Below are 24,669 nucleotides of genomic sequence, written 5' to 3'. Positions count from 1 at the left end.
TCACTTAATTATGACTTACTGCTGTAAATTGATTAAAATGTGTGGAATGAAATTGATTCGGATAACATTCGTTATTATTGTTAACAGCAGCTGAACATCTTAATCTAAAATCACTATTCATTTGTTCACTTTCTCGTGTGTCTATTAAAGATTCACAATTTTCTTGTAAGTTTGACATATTGGCAACATTTGAATTTATGGTATCGTACAGGTAATTGGTATTGTTCGCCGTGTAGTCAATAACTGGCATTTCGATCTCGTTGTCCATAGGAATGTTTTGCACTGAATCTATTTTGCCATTTAACAATCTATCGTCGTACGCGTATCGGTATTGCTTAGAAGAGTAATCGTTCATGTAGTCGTTTCTTGGAAAGTTGTTGACGTATTGTGAACTATTTGGACAAAAGTACTTTGGATCTTGTGTTGAATTGTCATCGGAATAATTGTAATATATATTATTATTAGGTTGTTGTAAGGAAACAATTTCTTTGTGGTTGGGCATCGACATCTGACCGTTGGGCTCGTATTGTAATCTGTTCCCACACGGTATTATTTCCGACGTTTGGTCTACTAGGTCGTTGTGCAGATAGCTCTCCGGCGAACAGCTAGTGTTAAGTTGGCTCGAATTGCTAATGTTTGAATCGTCGTTGTTCATAGCGAAGTCTTGATTTTGTTGGTAGTGTATCCAATAGTTGCTTTCAGATTTGAGATTTTCCTTGTGTATGGTGCCGCTGCCGAGGTCGATGAATGTGGGAGGTGAGTTTGCCATCTCACTGTTGGGATGCTCGTGGTATGGTGGGTAGTCGGGTCGGAGTGGCTGATCCAGTTGGAATATTTCCTCCGGTTGGAATATGTCTCCCGTGATTGGAGTGAAGTCGTAGGATTGGTTTTCTGGAGTTTCTTGATTCGCTCCATAGTAAGTAGAACCGATGACTATTTCTTCGTTTGGTGTAGTTTGTGCGTGCCAATATGAACTTTCCACGGGAGGTGCTTGATGGTAAGTCGACGAAGTGTTGTGCACAAAGTATTGATTGTTGTTTTGCAGATTGTGATTGCAAACACATTCGAATGGTGAACAGGAGCAAGAGTAACCTGAAAAATAAACAAACACCATTAATTTAATTGAATAAAGTATGCAAATTATAAGATATTTTGAATAGTTTTACAGAGAAACCGCAGAAATGCATAGTTCAGTCAAATATTGCCCATTCAAATTTAAAGTTACATGTAGTTTTATACTGATATTGATAAGTAGTGAAAAATATCACTATAGTGAGTACTCACGGCATTATATATATAATAGTATATGTATATAAAAACGGACGCGATGTATGTGGGTATGTGACAGACCTTGGACAGATAGCCAATCAGAGTCAAGTGATTGAGGAGACGCGGGGAAGTAGGGGGGGGGGGGGTGTGGAGCGTCATGTGACGTCAGGCCGAGCGACGGGTGACACACACACACACACACACACATTCATTCATCATTTCGAACGGGTTGGATTGGTGAGCGTGTAAAAGTCTGTTCATACCTATCCAGCACGACCCGTATCCTGCAAGTGCGGATAGTATACTTTGGTACATTATATGGACGTAATCATACTCCATTCGTGCATACGCATTTACGCATTCATGCGCGTCCATATAGAATGTACTAAAGAATACTGTCCATACTTGCAGGATTCGGGTCGTGCTGGATAGGTATGAACAGACCTTAATGCGCGCACTTTTTATTACGATTAATATTACGTGCGCACGCGCCTATAACATATAACTTTATTTTAATTCGTGTATCAATTCCTTTCCGGAACCACCCGTTGCAATCAACGGGCACAACACTAATTAACTATAGTAACTATTTTAAAATAAAATCTGATATAATAGTCGACAGTTTTTCCCGTGTATTGTGTGATTATTAATCAGCTCGTGGTTTGGTTTCCATTCAAACACATGTTTTAAGTTAGTTTACAATTGTAAAAGCTTTGGTTGAAAAAAATGCACCGAAAAGAGGGATGAAGAGAAATATATTTTTTTTAAATATTACTTTTAAAATTGGGTTTTATTAATTATCGAGCTCGTTATTTTAAATGAAAATATGATCTAAGCATTCTTAAATCTTGATGTAAAGTTTTACATAATTTCATTGCGCATATTTAAGTATTTGGTATATGGCCGATAAAATCAAGTCCTTAGGGCGGGAACATTCAAACATATGTGACAAAAACGGATAAGTTTGACAGTTGCTAGGTGATTAACGAAGTTTCCTTTCTAAAAATTGGTAATTTGCTATCAAATATGATTTAAAACTGTAAATCCGTCTTATTTATTCATTAAACCGTATTTAAATTTGCTTCAAATTCATTTTCAGTCAAAATTTCGCAGACTATAGACGCAGAAATAATATTTTGCAGAGACAAAGTTCACAAAACAATACCCGTACTGACTAAAAGGTATTTATAAAATTTCTCATATCCATATATTGATTTAATTCACTCTTTATACATACCATTTCATGTCTAATTGCCATATGTGAAAGATTACTTTGCCTGAAGGGGAAAACCGTTTTTGTTCGTTATCAAAAAGTTACATCAATTCGAAATAATTTCTCGATGCACTTGTTTTCAACGGAACCAGAATAATGCATGCTATAATTTTTTTTCTTTATCTATGTACGTAGTAAAAATAGATGTAGTTTTGTGGTCATGCGAAAGTTCGAACTCGAGATTTTGACCGATTCGAACTCAGAATCGACTACTGATCACGTTTTCATGATCTACAAAAAATTGTGTCTGTGTGTCAGTGAATTTTGGGGATTTTTTGAACACCGTTAGTCCTATCGAACTGAAACTTAGTATCGGTTATTGAAATTCTTATCGATACAACGATAATTTTTTTCAAATTTTTAAGGTGACCGGAAATGGTACCTCCCCTTATACATAGAAGTCGTCTTTTTTAAGTTTTTGAACTCAATTATCTCCCAAACCATTAACCGAATCGGACTGAATTTATTTTACATGTAATAGAAATTATAAACTTTATACCCTAATATTTTAAAAATATTTTTACCTCAACCGGAAGTAGTACTTTTACTCTAGAGAATCAAGGTTTTTTATGTTTTTCTCAGAAACCATTTGGTTTATTGAACTAAAATTTCATATCTAGAAGTTTAAGCTTAATACCAAGCTATATATAAAATTTTGTGAGCACACTTCAACTGGAAGTGGTAGTTTACTCTTCGATTTTTCTTCCACAATTTTTTTCGACCCCTTAAGCATGTGTGCTTTTCACAAAAAAATTCAAGTATACTCCTTGTATCAATGTGATGAAAATAAAAAAAAATCACTAAATTTAATAAACCGGTAGTGGGATTTTTTCGTTTGATTTTTTCCACAACCCCTGAACGTATCAAGCTGAAAATTTATATTTGTATCCTTTGTGTACTAACTTAGAGCTGATAAGGTTTTGGACAGAATTCGTAAACCGGAAGTAGTATTTTTTTTAAAACAATATTTCATTATTTTATTTTGACCTTTTAAATTATTTTTATTTTCTTGATATTTAATGTGTATAATAATTATAGTGATTTTAAGTAATAAAAAAATTTCGAACAAAATCCGACCACCGGAAGTAGAACTTTTGTCTTGTGTAAGTTTCCATACATTTGCGCTCAATTTGTATGGAAAATGCTCTCATAATCGGTATGTGTGAATGTGTATGTATGTTTTATTATCGAAGTAATCATGTATCGTTGTCACGAGCCTTAAAATATGGGGGGGTCATGTTGAGGGTTTTATCTTCATTATAATGAAATGTGCTATATTCTTATAATTAACCGAATTAAATTAAAATGCGCCCTATTTGAATTTTTCTTATGGATAGCATTATCATGCTCGTTTCAAATATAATATAAAAAATATAGTATTGTTTTACCTTTAGAACTGTCTGCAATTAGTGGTGGAGGCTGTGTAGGAACACCAGCGTTGGCTTCTCTTTGGCGTTTAGGAACTCTCAATGACAGCAACTGAAATGTACAAAAGAAGAAAAATATTACGATGCTTTTCGTTACAATTGACCTGAACGGCAAATATTCAATAGCACAACTAATTGACGATGGAATTTTTACGGCACACCAGATTTGATCCAATAAATATAGCACCTTATCATTAAAACGCCAAGAGGAGGACTCGCCTTGTGCGGTCCACGCATCGCCATGCGTATTTCATCCGTTGTAATTGATTAGTTGGAATGGTTCGGCGCGAAAGCCGATCATTATATCCTTCGATTCGATTTCCATATTCATAAAAAAAAAAAAACACTCGCACACCCACTTCCATTACACGGATCAAAAGTTGTGTATCGGGTGTCGAGCGAAGGGACAATAATTGCCGTGGCAGCAGACAACTGCAGACTAGTTGAGCCATTACGAACGTAAGGAGCATTTAATTACAGTGGCGACTACCGTACGCGGAACACCGAATGATGAATCATGAGGCCAAGGGCTCTCTCGGTTGGAATTTTAAGTGTGTACCTTGTTGGTGAGGGCTGCCTCCCTGGCCAGCAGCACTGCCAGGCCTCGCACTCTCCTCCCTGCTCCCAGGGAGCGCCGGGCTTCGCTGGCGCCCTTCGCTTCCGGTCTGGGATGGTCGTGCACTCCTTTGGCTTGGAAGAATACCGCGTGTTCCGTGTGTCTCCAGAAGTGAGTCACTGGGTAACCGCAATGTCCTCGACACGCCAACACTTCTAAACGACCGCCTGAGCATAAGCGATTTGGACATGGTTTACCTGCAAGGAAGATTTTTATTAATTTATTTATTTAATATACTTGGGGGAGGCGGCAAAGCCGATAGACACAAGCAGTTTGATTTATACATATATGTATGTAAATTAAATGAGAAAAAATGTAAAATATATTCTAAATGTCAATCTATGTATATCTATATACGTATATACGTGACGAGACAGAATGTTAAATTACAGAAAACACAAATATCGGAAGGCAAAGATCGAAAATCGAAAGATCTTAAGTCGAAATATCAAAAAAAAAAATGGTGCATGGTAAACGGTACATACTCACGTACATACTCACTTAATTTGCGCGAGCAGGATACAACAGGAACAATAGGAACATGCTTTTTCACCCGTATTCTGCGCGGGCACATTATTACGGGATGAAAAGCCTGTTCCTCTTGTTCCTGTTGTATCCTGCTCGCGCAAATTAAGTGAGTATGTACCATTTACCATGCACCATTTTTTTTTTTGATCTTTCGACATAAGATCTTTCGTTTTTCGATCTTTGCCTTCCGATATTTGCGTTTTCTGTAATTTAACATTCTGTCTCGTCACGGATACCGATCTATGTATATACATACATATATAAAAATGAATGTCTGTGTGTGTGTCTCGAATAGGCTCGTAAACCACTGAACCGATTACGATGGAACTTTCAGGATTGTTGTATGCATGTCCGGGAAGATCACTGTGAAAAAAAATCGCCCAAAAACGGGAACGGAAACGGGAAAAACGGGATTGAGTCTCATTGCAACGCTATAATTTCAAATGTTTTCGTGTCACGACCAACGTGTTCGCTGCTTGCGTTTTACCGATAAATGTGAATGGGAACGGGAATTGCATGCGTTATTGTGGCATTGCAACGCATGCCCGGTTCAACTAGTATTAAAATAAAAATAAGAGAGAAAAAAAGAAGAATTACAGAAATCCTTTACGTTTAAGAAATGCATCAAGCTTATTTTTAAAAAAATATTAAAGTTACCAGAAATTACAATTTCATTGGGAATGTATTTTTCCAAAACTAGTTCCATCTTCTTCATTGTTGTTAAAATGTAATGCTCACAACCTAAATTCCAAGCCACAATGTAAAATACTCAGCAGTTAAGGATTTCCATCGGGTAATTCTGCTATGGTTATACATTTAGAAATTCCGGTGTAAACGAGTCTTTATTAACGTTGAGAAATGAATGATACGGATTACACGACTCATTTTTTTTTCAATGCTACCTAATATTACAGGCTTAGCAGGTAGTATTCTTGTTTACTTTGTACGTGTTCAATATACAACGCCTATTGGCGTTTTGCAGGCCCATAGACTTGGCAGACAAACGCCGATCGGCGTTGGTAAGCATTCAAATATAATACAAAATAAAAATGGACAGTGATCTATAGCAAAACGACCCTTCGGACCGTTTTGACGAACGACCCCTCGGACCGAATTTTACCGAAAATGGTCCGAAGGGTCGTTTTGTTATAGATCACTGTCCATTTTTATTTTGTATTATATTTGAATAGTCAATGTACGGTAGTATTTATCCTGTCAAGCAAGGATAAATACTACCATACAATTTCAACGACGAACGGTCGAATGTATCGTTTTCAAAGGACTATAATACCACGAACGCGACATTTTTTATATACGTTTAAAACTATCTAATAAAAAAAACCCACGTCCCACATTCACCGCTGTGTGATTTCGCCCTAAAAGATTTTCATTTCTGTTCGATATCCACATTCTACAATGATATACTATTTTCGTTTGAATTATGAGTAGATAAACGGTTAAAATTTTGTCAAATTGAAGCACTGATGATCAAAATCACAGCCCTTAACAATTGTGCGTATACAAGCATAGGAAAATGATTGTACCTTGTTGTTTCTTGCGTGCTTTGTCACATATTGCCGGTCTGAGGTGCACTCTATCCCCCGAGGGTAATTTACAGCGTGCGGAGCATACGAGCACTCCGAGGCAGCTCTTCTTCAGTATGTGGACGTTGTGGTTGTTGGTGTTGCGCATCGCCCACCCTGAGGCGTGTCTTTTGGCATCTTCGCTGTGGGGTGGGTAGACCAGGCGACAATGGCCGTCGGCCCACTCGCTGAAAGTGTCGAAGGAGCTGATGCGAGGCACGGAAGTGTCGTTGATGTCCCAATCGGGGGGCGCAGCCCCGTGCGCCCCCTGCGCCCCCGCCGCCGCCTGTGGAGACTGCTGCGGGGCTGAGCGAGGTGTGCTCATCGCCATCACCGGGGACGCGGGCCGCTTCCTGTAACAATTCAAAAATCATCATCAATACAACAGTTGGAAATTTAAGTGTATGCATGTAAAATTGTAATGTATATGTATGTATGTAAAGGCCAGGGTGCTTTAACCCCTTGAGTGCCGACGTCTTTTCTGTTGAGAGCCCAACGAACATATCCAACTAGAATTATTTAGATATCCAATAGAAAGCAGGCATAAAAAATTTATTCAATATATAAAAATCCTAATTAAGAAATCACCTATTCTCTCTATCGTAAACTTTGATCGTGAGTATGGCAAAGTGCTCAATCTGCCATATCGAGAGAGGGGCGAAAAGGAAAAAAACGATCAGAAAAGTGTGGACAAATGGGACAGTGTGGACGATAGACGTCACCGTGAAGGAAGATGCAAAATTTTCAAACGTGTCTATTACGATTATTTTTCAACATGGTAATGGCGTACGTCATTTCCACTTATATTGATGACCAAACCGAACAAAATTGCAAGGTTTGAAAACAATCGGATAAGAACTCAAACTTCGTCAGACGACCAAATCGTTTGCAAGCTAAGAAGAGGTTAGTAAAAATTGTAGCTAATCCAGACAAACCCTAGATTACTACCCTAGATAACTACCGCCGAGGATTTCGAGTTTTGTAAAGGTGTGTTCAGACTCTCTGATATATCTTGCAACAATATCAAATACACGAAATAAGTCTATTAATGAATGTATTTTTCCGAAACTAGTTCCATCTTCTTCATTGTTGTTAAAATGTAATGCTCACAATCTAAATGCCAAGCCACAATCTGAAATATATTCAGCAGTTAGGTTAATTCTGCTATGGTTATAAATTCAGAAATGCCGGTGTAAACTAGTATTTCTAAACATTGACACGGATTAAACCTGTTGGGACGCCCAAATGTCCCGGTTTACTACTTTTTAAATTATTACAAAAGTTTTTAGCTCAAAATTAACATTAAACTATAAACAAAAAGTCGATGTTTGGACCAGACAGTCTGGTAAACACTGCTGCAATATTCAACAATGAACTATTTATCTCTATCTTATGCTTTCTGGAGAACTACATATGTATGTGTAGAAGGGAGACAAAAAATATGTATCAGGCATAAATCAATTTATCTTGAATCGATAATTTTCTCATACTCAGAATGATTCATCACACGCAGACGCGGAATACACACTGTCAGAACAGAAATACTAAAGAATTTCTGTGATTTTGCTAATATTGAATATAAAAATCTATTCTCACATTCGAAATCTAGGTGGCTTTAAAAGCTATTTTAAGTTTTAAAAGCTTTTTTTTTCAGCTGAAGAAAAAGCATCAAAAGCCTTATTAGATTTTTTTTCTTATCCTCTCAGTGAAGTCTATTGTAGCACGTTTCATTTAGTTATATTAATAATATGTAGAAGGTAAAAAAATCAATTATAAATATTCTAAATATTATCACTTCGATTGATATAATATATCTATAGAAAAGTCAAAGATCTGAATTTTTTTGTGGGGGGGGGGGGATGTCCCAGTTTAACTTGCATGAAATCTGACAACCCTATTATTAGTCACATTGCGATCGCTCAAAAGACAATTTTTGCCATGAAAATTCGCGAATACGGAATATTATATAGCACTCGAGTTCTCGTTACTATGATAGTTATCGTTTGTATGATGGACTTTTCATCTGCCAGATGTTCCGTTATAGAGATTTTAGTGAGTTTTGGGCGAGCGCTTTATGACCAATAATCACCGAACCATTTTTAATATTTCAAAAGCAATTTCTAATGAATTAGACGGAACAATATTCATATTCATATTTTTTAAGCTATTAAATGGGTTAGTACACAATCCTCCGGTTCTTAATGATTTAAGTTTTATATATGTACACCTAGCAAGTTCGGGGACCTGTGGAATCGTGTTTGTTTTCTTCCGGTTTGACTTGCATGCAATCTGACAACCCTATACACGACCCATGTGCATAAGCAAAATATAAATAGCACAGCGTACATTTTTCAAGTGAATATTTTGAAACGAGAAGAATATTAAAATGATTTTTAAAAGTTCAATGAATGAACAATATAGATGTTCAAATCAACGTCTATTATTATTATAGCCTATTTTTGATATATGTAATTTTATATACATTTTAAAGAGTCTTTCGTGAAGTTGATTCATAAATTGTAAATCGATGCTGTAATTATACATACGTACATATTTACATTCGATCTTCGGTTTATAAATTTATACGGAAGAATTTTCCACGTGATATACGATTGCCATTTATCCAATTTTGGTTTTGTTTTTTTTTTACCTTAGAAAATCATTACGAAACGAAAACAAACAACGTTATTTCATCACATCGAATTTACATACACACGCGCGCGCGCGCGTGCAATACGATTTCTGTCCATGCGAACCATTTCTTATTTACGACTCAATCTTTCGTAATTAAATCGTAACGTTCGCAACGAAATAAATTTCCTCCTCTTCGGGTCTATCATTAAACGTTTATTTATTCACATTTTTTATTTTTATTTTCGATTTCGTACCGACACGACTGTTATTTGCCACCTACATCGCTAGTCTTGCGCACTCATTCGGGGGTATCCGGTCTTTTCTCCGATCGCGAAACCGACATTTAAAACAAATCGACGATTTATTAACAGCTTTCTTTTCGACAATAGACACACACACACACAACAGTCGGAAGAGTTTAATTAATTTATCGACAGGCGAATCTCGCATTGAAATTTTGCAACACGGACACGGAGCCGAAGAGGTGAAAATTCGTCGAAGAATTTAAATTGTACGTATAATGGTAAACGTTCGTTTACAAATTATAGGTTATATCCTAGACTACACGACCGTTTGTATGTTTATATTTATTTCGGTTACTACCGCTTATTATTATCCAATTGTTCGCGTCAACAGTGTTTGTGTTCCACGCATTATTTATTACCGGAGCCGTTTAACGATTTTTCAGTATTTGAACTCAATTCATAGGCGCGGACACGTAGGTATTTAAAAATTGGTTAAATTACAACCTGTCTTTCCACATTTGCATAAATCATGGTACGGAATGAAAAAAAAAAAAAAAAAGATTCTCACGAAAATGTTTCAAGTTAAAAAATGCACCGAGAATGCCCGCGTAGGATCGTGCACCGCGCGAATTTTAATTAATTACTCTTACGCTCGCAGCGTTGTAAATCATTCTGGTTATGTAAAAATAATAAATATCGACAATTTCACGTTAGTAGGTAGGTAGGTATGGCAATTATCCGGTTGGGTTCCTTGTCGCTGAATCAAACCACACAATAAGATTTCTAGACGTATAATTATAGCAGACGAGCCGTTCTTCACAATAAGAGAGCGGCCGGTTCAAATTAATGTCCCGACGACAAAACGGTCATCTGCCCCCTCGTTAACGACGGGTTTGTTACCCCTGGCGCATTGCTTTCTTCAATTTAGTTCGTCGTTTGATGTCTCGTAATATTGAAGCGGATAGGAATTGAATTTGAGCTTATGGACTCTCATTGTGACTTGTCATAATGCTGTGTGTGTTTAATTTACTGTGTGAAAATTTTGACCTAAATATATATTCTGAAATTCTATTAATTATTCAATAATGATTTTTCACGAGAAAAAAGTGACTCATCCATCAATTAGTTCATCAGCTATTATTTTAATTAAAATTAAATTGACGTATACAAGACCTTAAGTGTTAAGGAAAGGGAGAGCTTATCTAATATCGTATGTTTCTTTTTGAGCATGTTTTGCTAATGGTTTTAAATAGGGTACCGTTTATCGGCCCGGCAAATAAAAAGAATGCCCCCCTCTAAAATAGCTCGCACGACTGATTCGGTTTTCGCCCGGAAAATCAAACGTCAAATGGGTTGCCAGTAACAAAAATACAATTTGACAAAAATACATACCGACCCTAACAACGTAATCTTAAATGAATAGGGCCAACCCTAACTTAACTTAACCCTTCAATAAATAAGTGTTGGCTGCTAAGATATTACGATTACCCAGTGAAAATTTATTTATTTTTTCAATTAATCATGCACACTCGCCTAACAGAATGCTCCAAAGCGGCGAGTGTGCTAAACAGGCTAAGACTCGAGAAATTATATATTACATATATTATTAAATACATAATTATAACATATGTACATATCGAAACAACGTCTGACATCTATGGTCAGACATTACAAACATCGTAAACAATACGAATAATAACATTTATTATGTAATAATTCAATAATCATCCATAGAGACTTCTATGGAGAGAAAATTTAGCGAAACCTGATAAATAAGAATAACTCAAGGTTTTCGCAACAGAAAATTGGATAGGAAAAGCCAATTTTTACAGGAATCGTTTCAAATCAGAAAAATTGACAAATTCTAATTTGACTATTGTATAACTGGTTATAATTTCACTGAAATGTAAAATTCTATTTTTGTTACTGGCAGCCCGTTTTACGTTTGATTTGCCGGGCGAACGCCGATTCTCTCGTGCGAGCTATTTTAGAGATGTTAATTTGACATTAAATGTCGTTTTGACATTTGTCGTGTAATTTATTTTACAGCCGTGCCAAAAAAATATCTCTTTTAAATATACGTATAAAAACACATAGAATGTACTTTATTTTGCAATTATGTATGTATTTATTATATGTTTAAAGGCAAGATTGTTTATTCCGAAAATTAAACCTATGTATTCAAATCAATCTAATATATTTATAATTGATAAAATCAACCACAGTCGTTGTTCCACAACCACTCAACCAGTTCAGCGCAGGTTACATTAAACATGTACATAAATTTCACCAGCAACCCGATTGAGCAGATATATCGCGCTGGATATTGGAGACGTTGCCAACATATTTGTGCGAACCACAGGAGGAGAAAACAAACACGATTCCTCAGGTCCCCGAACTTACTAGATGTATACAACTTATTCTTACTAGGTGTATACAATTCATTAAGAACCTGAGGATTGTGTACTAACCCATTTAATATCTTAAAAAATATGAATATGAATATTTTTCCGTCTAATTAAAAAGCAATCGCTTTTGAAATATTATAAATGGTTCGGTGATTATTGGTCACAAAGCGCTCGCCCAAAAGTCACTATACTCTCTATAACGGAACATCTGTCACCTGAAAAGTCCATCACATTAACGATAACTATCATAGTAACGAGAACTCGAGTGCTAAATATTCCGTATTCACGATTTTCGTGGCAAAAATTGTCTTTTGGGCGATCGCAATGCGACTATTAATCCAATTACCATTAAAAATACCATGAAAAAATGTGACGGAACGGCTTTCCGCCGCGTTCTTAAGCAAAAGCCCCGTGTATATGTAAGCATACACTGTTGAATAAAATTGTACAATTGTATAGGATTTACAAAAGATTCAGTTGACAATACATATGTACATATATAGACCTTAACAGAGAAATTCGGCCAAGACGGTTTTCGATCTTTTCAAGCGCGTATAATCGAATTAACAAATGAGCGCGTAATAAGTGCATTCAAAGTTGCATTTTAATAATTCGCCGATCGAGGACGACCGCATTCATCACGCACGACCCACTGTTGCACAATGAGCGCGTGGCTCGCCTCCTTTCATTGCGAATTTTCATTCATGAATCGACACTTTTTTTCTTCGCCGTCGAAAAGTCCTTTTTTTTCCCCTACGCAGAGTCGACCCAGTGCACAACAAACACCTGGCGCATTGTTGGCTCGCGGCAATAATGGGGGAGGCTTGAGGCCACAACACGGACCTCATTGTGACACTTGGCAAAAAGGAAACAAATCCGCCCTCTGAAGATGACGGACACATTGTTAGTTGGCGTGCTCTTCTGATTCCACTCACTCGAGTTCGAAACTTACCGCTTCCGCGTATTTACGATCGCCCGTGTTTATTTATGGCCGGTCACTTTTGTTGTTTGCTATCGATATACCGTCCGGTAAAAGTTACATACATATAATACTATGAGTAACGTGTACGAATGTTTCCGGTCGTATATTACGCTATGAGTTTGCGCATTGTGCGCTCGTTGACAGCGACATGAAGTCATCACGATGGCTTTTCGGCTTTTGAATGATGTTTTTGTGTGCGTATCTTCGCAACGATACATTGTCGATGAGATGCATTGAAGTCGGCTTGATTTGTTTGTGAGTCAATTTGTAATCTCGCTAAATGATTCGACCGGTGTGAATTCGTTTTCATTTATTATTTTACGAACATACGATCGTTTTCATACTTTGCCATATCGCTCATTTTGGTCATCAATTTAAGTAAATGGATCTTCCGCCAGTACGATGGAGATAAAATATCGTTTAAGACGCGTTTGAAGTTCGAATATTTTAAATCTGGGTGACGTCTGTGTAGTCTTTAGTTGTGTACATAGATGGCGGTAGTAAATACAAAACTAAAAGGAGGTTTGTTTTTAAAAAACTATATTTCTGATAATTATATTTATGCAGTATTCTCACCGAGCCGGCAGTATGGTTTATGTTTAGCACCGAGATGTTAGCGGGTTCGATTTCGTGCTAATCTTTAATTCTGCTGGTCAGACTTGGATATTTATGACTCCAAGTCGATCGCTTCCTATCAGAGTTTGCCAATTTATCTGATTTCGTTGTTGAAATGGTTTCAAATTGGCAAACACCATCCTACCCGCTATGTCACAAATATCTGAATTTGATTTATGTACAGTATTTAAAAATTTATGTACAAGGTTAAATCCATAGATGTCTCTATGGATTAATTAATTAATTAATTAATTCTCTCGAAATACAGCGATCTGTGTAATAAAAAATGCTGCAATGTTTGTAATTAATTGTCTAGGAAGGTGCATTGGGGTTTACCTGTTAGGCCTTCCTGGTATATATCTATGTAAAATGTAAAAAAATGTGCGTAAGAATTAAAACGAATCAGACGATTTGCTGACGGATTAAATTTAATAATTTTGCTCTAGTGCGGTTAAATCAATATGGTTTGTATCAGAGGTTAATTTAAGAAGCTTTTTGTATTGATAAAAATGTGTTAAATTAATCGTCATAATTGAACCGTTTATTGAGGATAATATTTTTTAAAGAATCTTGTTTAAAATAATTACTTTTCCTTCAATTAGTCAACTTCACGAATTACACATTTACAGAACTGTATACATTGTCTTTTATTCGTGATAAAAATTTTTTTTTTCTTCAATTTTGATTATATCAAAATTGAAGAAAAAATACACAACCTTATGAAGATATTTATATTTTATAAATTGGTAATAATTTTAGAACAAAATACGCTGTCCAATTTTAGTCGCAAGGAATCAAACTTGATTCACATTAGAATAACATATGACTCCTAAGTTATGTGGAAGTAAAAATAATTGGATTCGCTTTAAATGAATTTTTTTCTCCATTACAAATTAGGCTCAAAAATATAATTACTATGTATAGTACATATGTATACATATGTAAATTTATATTAGTGTTTTTTAATACCCTGACGTTCAATCCACAGCTCTGGATTATTCCCGGGATTAATAAATGAGATGTTATCAGTAAAGGACGGATACTCATTAGGGCAATGGAAAATAGCAATACACGTTCCTACAGCGAATAAGGATAGTCTTAATTGATTGATCCATTTCTATTTATATTATATAATCTTTATCCAATATTATGTATAACACTTTATGTTTAGTTATGCACTGTCCTATTTAGTCATATTTAAGTTTTTATTATTTTCTTTTTCATTTGTTTGTCTCTATGTGCCATTTTATGTAATTTGTCAAAATCTGTAATTGGGCTCAGGTGTTTTTTTTTCACATTTATTTTCTATTTTTATGCATTTGTACATCTCTTGTCTGTTGATTTTTCAATAAATAAACAGTGCTGAATAAAATACAGCAAGATTTTCTACGAAGCTAAAAATAGCCACAACGCTCCAAAAACAGATTGCCTTAATCACCATCTGCTGTCTAATTATCAGATGAACTACATACAATTCTTATAAGATTCTCATTGAAAAAACTGAACCATTGATTCAGTTTTTATTTTATTTTATTTTATTTTACATAGTTATACCAGGAAGGCTTAACGGGTAGACCCCAATGCGCTTTCCCGGACAATTAAATTACAAACAATGCAGCATTTTATTATTAAATAAATCACTGTATTTCGAGAAGCTGAAGAACACGAAATAACAATTAATTAATTAATTAAATAATTAATCCATTGAGACATCTATGGATTTTTAGATTAGTACATTGTAAAAATTGTACATACAATAAATACAGAAGATTTGTGTGACAACAGGAAAGACGATTTTTGCCAATTTTGAGTAACCGTTTCAACAATGATCAGATAAAATTTGCAAACTCTGATAAGGAACGATTGATTTGGAGTCACAAATACCCCCAAATCTAACCAGCAGTATAGCGGATCGAACCGACTGATCACTTGGTGCTAAACATACACACACACGCTACCATTGAGCCCGGTCTCCGTGACGAGACAGAATGTTAAATTACAGAAAACGCAAATATCGGAAGGCAAAGATCGAAAATCGAAAGATCTTAAGTCGAAAGATCAAAAAAAATGGTGCATGGTAAACGGTATATACTCACTTAATTTGCGCGAGCAGGATACAACAGGAACAAGAGGAACAGGCTTTTCCTCCCGTATTAATGTGCGCGCGCAGAATACGGGAGGAAAAGGATGTACCGTTTACCATGCACCATTTTTTTTTTATCTTTCGACTTAAGATCTTTCGATTTTCGATCTTTGCCTTCCGATATTTATGTTTTCTGTAATTTAACATTCTGTCTCGTCACGTAGACCCCATTGAGCCATACTGCTGGCTAGTTATACCCTGTAGTAAAGTTTCACAAGATAATATACATTCATAGAAATAATTCTTCATCAGAAAATTCTTTATCTATGTAGTATTTGTAGGTAAAAAACAAAAGCTCAATACATACGTATGTACAATAAATGTAATATCTAAAGCGATGTACTTACAGAATGACCATTGCCGAGTAGTCCCTTCTTCACAGATAACTCTTCTTTTGAATATTTTTAATTCTTTTATATTTATAGAGTCACAATAAAATCACATACAGTTTATATATCGTTCAACTGTTTATCACTCGATCACCACATCCGAATTGCTAGTAGGTAATAATATACATGTGTGTATGTATGTATGTATATTTGGCACGCGGATTAACTTCAGGTTCACACGCAAGGGCACGCGCGCCCTGCTCGCCCTGCAACTCGAAACGCACTGACATAGGTTTGTGCAATGCCAGTGCAAGCTCTATTCACCGTGGACCCCTCGAGCTTAGCCCTCGACCAATCACGGCTCGCCCTGCTTAGAGCTCCGCCCCACGCCGATCGGGAACGCCCATGCATAGGTCGCGTGGAAGGGGAATACTTAGAGCTTTTCCTGGAAAAGCGGAAAACTTCCTTGAGTGCTGATGTCATTTCTGTTGAAAGCCCGCCACGCTGAAAATTTTGTCCACATTTCCGATTAGAATTATTTAGACATCCAATAGAAATCAGGTATAAAAATTGTAGCTAATCCAAACAAACCCTAGATCACTACCCTAGATAACTACCGCCGATGATTTCGAGTTTTGTAAAGGTGTGTTCAGACTCTCTGATATATCTTGCAACAATATCAAATACACAAAATAAATCTATTAATGAATGTATTTTTCCAAAACCAGTTCCGTCTTCTTCATTGTTGTTGAAATGTAATGCTCACAATCTAAATGCCAAGCCACAATCTAAAAAATATTCAGCAGTTAGGTTAATTCTGCTATGGTTATAAATTTAGAAATGCCGGTGTAAACTAGCTGTTGGGACGCCCAAATGTCCCGGTTTATTACTTTTTAAATTATTACAAAAGTTTTTAACTCAGAATTAACATAAAGTATAAACAAAAAGTCGATGTCTGGACCAGCCGATCTGGTAAACACTGCAGCAATATTTGAACAATGAACTTTTTGTCTCTGTCTTATACTTTCTGGAGAACTACATATGTATGTATGTGTAGAAGGGAGACAAAAAATATGTATCGGGCATAAATCAATTTATCTTGAATCGATAATTTTCTCATACTCAGAATGATTCATCACACGCAGACGCGGAATACACACTGTCAGAATAGAAAGACTAAAGAATTTCTGTGATTTTGCTAATATGGAATATAAAAATCTATTCTCACATTCGAAATCTAGGTGGCTATCACTATTACCTGCAATAGGACGCACTATTTTGAAGCTTTTAAAGCTATTTGAAGCTTTAAAACCTTTTTTTTCAGCTGAAGAAAAAGCATCAAAAGCCTTATTAGATTTTTTCACTAATCCTCTCAGTGAAGTCTATTGTAGCACTTTTCATTTCATTATATTAAAAATAGAAGGGAAAAAAATCAATTATAAATATTCTAAATATTATCACTTCGATTGATATAATATATCTATAGAAAAGTCAAAGATCTGATTTTGGGGGTGGGGGGATGTCCCGGTTTGACTTCTGAAATCTGACCGGCATGAAATCTGACAACCCTATTATTAGTCACATTGCGATCGCTCAAAAGACAATTTTTGCCATGAAAATTCGCGAATACGGAATATTTAGCACTCGGGTTCTCGTTACTATGATATTTATCGTTTGTATGATGGACTTTTCCAAAACCAGTTCCATCTTCTTCATTGTTGTTGAAATGTAATGCTCACAATCTAATGCCAAGCCACAATCTAAAAAATACTCGGTAGTTAGGTAAATTCTGCTATGGTTATAAATTCAGAAATTCCGGTGTAAACTATGTAGTATGTACATATGTATTTCTAAACATTCACACGGATTACACGACCCATGTTCAATGCATTTATTTTCATAATAAAAATTGGATGGAAAATTTATTTGCATTTTTTTATTAGCGTATCAACTCCGCTGTCCTCATATTTTTCAATTTCGTTCATTCTTACACCAACTTTTCAAATAAAAGTAAAGCCTTTGAGTGTTGACGTCTTTTCTGTTGAAAAGTTGAAAGAAAATTTCATCCACATTTCCGATTAGAATTATTTAGACATTCAATAGAAATCTGGTATAAACATTGTGGCTAATCCAAACAAACCCTTGATCACTACCCTAGATAACTACCACCGAGGATTTCGAGTTTTATTAAGGTGTGTTTAGACTCTCTAATATATCTTGCAACATACATACATATGTATATGCAAATATATAAAAATAAATAAAAGAAGTCTGTTAATGAATGTATTTTTCCAAAACCAGTTCCATCTTCTTCATTGTTGATAAAATGTAATGCTCACATTCTGAATGCCAAGCCACAATCTAAAAAATATTCAGCAGTTAATTCCGGTATGGTTATAAATTCAGAAATTCCGGTAAACTAGTATTTCTAAACATTGACACGGATTACACGACTAGGGTTGTCAGGTGTCCCGATTAATCGGGATTGTCACTAGTTTTAAGTCTTGTGTCCCGGTGTCCCAAATTTCCCGGTTTACTACTTTTGTAAATTACTACAGAAGTTTTTAACTCAGAATTAACATAAAGTATAAACAAAAAGTTGATGTCTGGACCAGACAGTCTGGTAAACACTGCAGCAATATTCAACAATGATCTGTTTGTCTCTGTCTTATGATTTCTGGAGAATTATGTGTTTCCATCGAGAAATTCTGCTATGGTTATACATTCAGAATTTCCGGTGTAAACGAGACTTTATTAACGTTGATAAATAAATGACGAGGTTTACACGACCCATGTTTAATGCATTTTTTTTCAATGATACCTGGAAAGGCTTAGCGGGTAGTATTCTTGTTTACTTTGTACATGCTTAATATACAACGCACATCGGCGTTTCTCAGGTCCATCGACTTGTTGGCAAAATGCCGTTCGGCGTTGGTCAACTTTCAAAAGTTTAATGAATGTATTTTTCCAAAACTGTTTCCGTCTTCTTCATTGTTGTTGAAATTTAATGCTCTTAAAATTACTAAAAATCGATCGCGTGACATGTATTGGGAAAATAAAAGAAGTGATGCTTTTTCCAACAATCACCAATTCAGTTCAATTGCTCCCATGTGCAACAAGAGACCAAGCCATTATCCAAAATACTCAGCAGTTGGAGATTTTCATCGGGTAATTCTGCTATGGTTATAAATTCAGAAATTCCGGTGTAAACGATCATTATAAACGTAGACAAAGCAATTCCACGGATTACACGACTCTATGCGTTATATGAATTTTTTTCAATGCTACCTAGAAAGGCTTATCTGGTAGTATGTTTACTTTGTAAATGCTTAATATATAACGCCTATCGGCGTTTTTTTAGGCCCATGGACTTGTCGGCGTTGGTCAGCATTCGAAGGGCTAAACTTGAGTATTTTTTCTTTTTGGAATTTTCCTTTTATGGGGAAAATTCCGTTTGAAATTTTCCACATATCTATTCTATTTTGAAAATGTGTTTTGATAGAATTTGAAAATAGAAACAAAACTACATATTTTCAAATTGTGAAGTGACCAAAACGCTCTAAAGACGCAATCTCTTATACATATGTATGTATGTATGTATGTATATATATATATATATATATATATATATATATATATATATATATATATATATATATATATATATATATATATATATATATATATATACTCTAAAGACGCAATCTCTTATACATATGTATGTATGTATGTATGTATATATATATATATATATATATATATATATATATATATATATATATATATATATATATATATATATATATATATATATATATATATGTATGTAAGTTTTCATTTTAATTCGTAAATAAACTTAAGCAAATAAAACCGGCCATTAGTACGTAGTTTGCCGTAGTTTGACAACATTGCTTAAATGGAAGGGTTGTTCTCACTTCCTGATTAAATATTGCGACCTCCCCTTCGCTTTCGTTTAATTGATACTTGTGGGAAATTTTCACAGGATCTCTCAATAGGACACTTTGATGTCCTTGAAATGAAAAACAATCTAAAGAGATGAACTTTGGTGAACATCCGCTTGTTTTTTTTTATTTATTTTGATACTTTTAATAGTAAAAAAAAACAGTTTGTGTTTCAAATAATATTTTATTTATTTTTAATATGTATCTGTAAACACATATATGTACATCAATAAGTCAACATAAGAATGAGCTGAAATGTGTGCAACTTAATTTGCAATTATAATTTTTTTTGCATCGATTCAATACTAAAACTGTCTCAAAGGCTAATTCAGACGTTTTTATATTTTTATATACATATTTATCATATGGCAAAAATGTCGTGGTATCAAATTAATCGCATTTAGTCGTCTTTTGGGAACCGAGTTGTACACTGGATTACGTCGTTACAATGTTGTCTTTCTCTCCAGATCTGTAAGTTGAGTTTTACTGCGCCCTCCGTAACGGAAATTATCTTAATTGTTCGCAAGGGTTGTTAAGGGGTGCACAATGGATTCAACCACTTATCTCCTTTACGCAAGCCGATAGAACGTGTACGCTTTATATTATAGTAATTATTTAGACGACGAACGTATGCGGGCGCCGATCATTGCCTTTTTTCATCCAGTCTTACTCACTATTTAACCTACATTTAAAAGGGACGCCTCTTCACTAATATAAAATATAATTTATAATTTATTTTTATTTTTTTCTCACCGTTAATATTACACGGTTATATTAAGCATGAATAATATAATCAAATTTAAACTGTGAACGTATATAATATTATATTTAATATAAGATGAGGCCTCTCCATCAGAATACCTACTCGATTATTTGCCTAATTTGGGAAAACGTTCATTTTGTTTACCTTTTGTGAAGAGTTCGAGCACAAAGGTTCGGTTTCGAGTACACACTCGACACATGGTATACATATGTATATGCATATGTATGTGTATGGAATAGTTATTTAATTAACTCCCTTTTGCCCGGTTTTACACGCGCCGAGAGAGCTTTTGTGCAATCGTTTTCGAATTATATTTGTATTGCGAAGTTTTGCCGCGTACAGTCGCAACAAATATTTCTTCATATACTGAAATAATTTTATCTATTAAATAATAACACCACATACACGCATACACACGGATGCATATTATACGTAACTACAATTTATTGTCATCTTAATTGATTAAAATTTAAGAGTCATGGTTTAATTTATGTGATTTTCATCAAATTAATGTACATATCTGCCGATGGTGCCGTTATTTAATCAAAGTGTATCCACTTGTTTAATTTATCCCTTGTTTGATATACATACATACATATGTATGTATGTATTTGAAATAAAACACTGCTTTACATATATTTATAAATTTAATTATTGAAAATATAATATACATTTACTTTAAGTATATGAAAATGTATAAACTGTAGATTTTTGTTAAATATTAAGATGTCTCAGGTTATTTTAATAATTTGGAGCACTATTTTTACGTGTACTTTTCATTGTAATCTATCCAATTAAACAATACAAAATTTTATAGCTTGAATCAGGCAGACTTTAATTGTCAACAAGACTGATAAATATGATAATTTTTCATAATTGTACTACAGATACATAACTGTCTTTCAATCGTACACAAGTTTCATTGTAGTTTGATACTTTAACGAGCGGTTTTGGAAAGGAATTGAAATGTGATTTCAAATTAAAGTAAAACTTTCATATATGTACTAGCTAAACCCGGCATGCGTTGCAATGCCAGAATAAGGGCCGGGCCGCACCGTGCAACTTTGTCGGCCGACTTGTTGCGCGACACGAAAAAATGTATGGAAATGTGTGCGACAAACAAGTTGACGAGTGTGGCATGTCCCATCTATCTGCATGCATTGGTCTGGTCGCCCTCAACCAAGTTGTTCGCGAGTTGAGCGGTGCGGCCCGGCCCTAAGGCATGCTATTCCCGTTCCCGCTGCGTCCCCGTTCAGGTTGCGTTCCCGTTTCCGTTACGTTCCCGTTCCTGCTGCGTTCCCGTTCCCGTTTCAAGGATGGTTAGAGCTCAACTAACGTCTCTTAAACGCCGTGTCATAATGAACCAACTGGTAACGTGGTTACCAACGAACACATTTTCTTGACTACACAATGGCGCTTCAAACTTTCGCGTCGGTAAAATCGTAATTACGAATATTATTATTAAGAGGTTTTTTCCCGTTTTTTTCCACAGTAAACTTCCCGGACATGCATACAACAAATTCTGAAAGTTCCATCGTAGAAGCCGACAGACAAATAGACAAACAAACTGTTTGTCTATCTCTCATCGTAGAAGAGAGACAGACAAACAGACAAACAAACATTCAATTTTATATATATATAGATAATAATTAGGCGCATTAGGTTCTTCCTGTAATGCCACAATGGTCCAAAACTTTTTAAATAAATAAATAATCTATTGCCAAAGTTACCGTTGCTTTCGCGTGAACTGTGAAAATATGAACAAAATTACTTTAACACTTTGATTTATCCGAATCGTGGTCGTATCGTCATTGTGCTCCAAGAGCACGATATAATAAATATTTTAAAGAAATGAAATGTCATTTCTATGACTGTACAGAACCGATTCTGTCCCGTCATATGGAGAGAGAGATATAAAGTGTTGGGATTTGCAGGAGCATCTCATCCCCGTTAATTCGAACCGCCCCTTGTACACCCCACGCTACGGCGAACTTTGTCAACAGCAGCTGATTTGGTAGCAAACAATTCCGTAACATACCATATATACACACACACACATACTCCCGATTGTAGATATAATATATACACGTGTATAACTTTGAATTCGAAATAATAAACGATTGTCTTTGATCTCTTTGTGGGTGCGAGAGGGAGCCTATTGTTGCGACGTGTAGATACATACATAGGTATTCGTTGTATCCTTATACATACATATAGAATCAAACAAGAGAAAATTAACGTTTCATTCAGTGTACGTTTTCATTTTGTATGTATTCATGTTAAAAACTCTCGATTCGTTTAAGTTAAACAAAAGTAAACGACATTCACTGCATTTGAATGAGAAGCTCAATTGTGGGTGCTCGTCCTGACTCATCTTTTTTGTAGTGCAAGATATAATTCGGAATTTATTTGAATGTGCAGTTCGTGATATGGGATTTGATTTCAATTTTATGAAGAATTTAATACACAACTTTCAGTACACTCAGGTGTAGTTTGAGTATTTGATTATCTTTTTTAAAATATTGTATTTTCAAGTTGTATAATGGCGAGTCATTTAATTGTCACATAAAAGTACCTTTCTAGTTTGCATATGTTTTTTAGAAGAGATAAACTTAATGAATATTGATTTAGAACTAGTGATCTCGTGCACTTGATATAAAGTGAGCACGTCTGACAAACTGTCAGCTGACAGAATCCGCGTGATCTATATACCTATAAATACCTAATTAGATGAATAATTTCGTGATCTATATACCTATAAATACCTAATTAGATGGCTTAGATGAATAATTTAGTACGTATTTTTGTTTATTTTTTCATTTATATTTTCGTATGATGCCATTACGGATTGCCCCCGAGCAACACCTACTTATGTTGTAAAATTTCACATATATGTATATAATACATAAATTTATAGATTATAAATTTGAAATCATATTCAAATATTGATAAAATAGTGGGTAATATGGTTTTGCCAATTTTACATGGATCCGTTTCAACAATGAAATCAGATAAATTGGCAAACTCTAATAGGAAAAGAGCGACTTGAAATCACAGGTATCCAAGTCTCACTTGCAGTACTGCAGAAATACCTCAAAATAAATTATTTTCAATCGTGGTTTCAACACGGAAACCTCTCGGTGGTTAGCATTAACGCAATCACCGATCTATACTGCTGGTTATATATGTATGTATGTAGTATAAATGCAATCGAATAGTTGAAAATTGATTTGAATTTCCAAACAATAAAAAGAATCTTTAAAATTGATTTGATTCCAATTTTTAAATCTGTTTTATCTTATGAATAAAATACAGAAGCATTAGCCTAGAGACGAACACCAATTTATCACTAAATGGTGACCGGAAAAATGCACTCGAGATAGTTGCACTCTCGAGACATCCAAACTTTCAAAGATGCTCAAGGAGAACTAACTAACGCAATAGAATTCTACAAAAAAGCGTCAAGGAGTAGTTGTATGTTATCCGAGGGTGCCAACCATTTTTTGAGAAATTCTATTGCGTAAGTTCTTTTTGAGCGCTTTTGAAATTTAGGACTATTCAGTGCAATTTAGTGCATCTTTCCGGGAACCTCACTAAATACATATACATATATCATGTTTTCAATTTATGTTTAAAGCTGATTGTTTTATTATTTAAATTGAAATGTTTCTTCTAATTTGGACGGTTTTAATGATTAGGCAGGGTGATAGAATGATAGTCTTACCCAATTAGAGATCGCTCTGATAGATGAGAATGACCATTTTATCTTGTGAACTCTGTCGAGTTTAGACTTTGCCAGACGATTTTGTAAACTTTTTGTAATCGTTGAGGATCTTCAATGCTCAATGATGATGCTGGTTGGGTACTTCTGGCAGAGATAGTGTCACGCGCG

The 24,669-nt window shown here is 35.0% G+C and overlaps 3 protein-coding genes across 3 annotated transcripts in view; 2 read left to right on the top strand and 1 right to left on the bottom strand.

Annotated features, from left to right (window-relative positions):
• LOC143921341 (uncharacterized) overlaps window positions 1–24,669 on the top strand; it is a 658,293-nt gene that overhangs the window by 591,715 nt on the left and 41,909 nt on the right. The gene's annotated exons all lie outside the window — the stretch shown is intronic.
• Window positions 5–7,199, bottom strand: LOC143921578 (uncharacterized). Its single transcript, XM_077444929.1, has 5 exons — window positions 7,156–7,199; window positions 6,658–7,049; window positions 4,529–4,782; window positions 3,931–4,021; window positions 5–1,092 (listed from the first exon to the last, which is right to left on the bottom strand). The coding sequence occupies exons 1-5, from the start codon at window positions 7,197–7,199 to the stop codon at window positions 5–7; spliced, it is 1,869 nt and encodes a 622-aa protein (XP_077301055.1).
• mei-W68 (meiotic W68) overlaps window positions 2,232–24,669 on the top strand; it is a 106,195-nt gene continuing 83,757 nt past the window's right edge. Inside the window, exons 1-2 of the mRNA XM_077444928.1 lie at window positions 2,232–2,278; window positions 2,369–2,450. The gene's annotated coding sequence lies outside the window, so the exon portion shown is untranslated. The remainder of the gene's footprint in view (window positions 2,279–2,368; window positions 2,451–24,669) is intronic.

The sequence above is a fragment of the Arctopsyche grandis genome, chromosome 13 (assembly GCF_051622035.1).
Source record: "Arctopsyche grandis isolate Sample6627 chromosome 13, ASM5162203v2, whole genome shotgun sequence".
NCBI classification, from domain to species: Eukaryota; Metazoa; Arthropoda; class Insecta; order Trichoptera; family Hydropsychidae; genus Arctopsyche; species Arctopsyche grandis.
The sequence above is the reverse complement of the archived record's forward strand: the minus strand, read 5'-3'. Positions and strand labels throughout refer to the sequence as shown.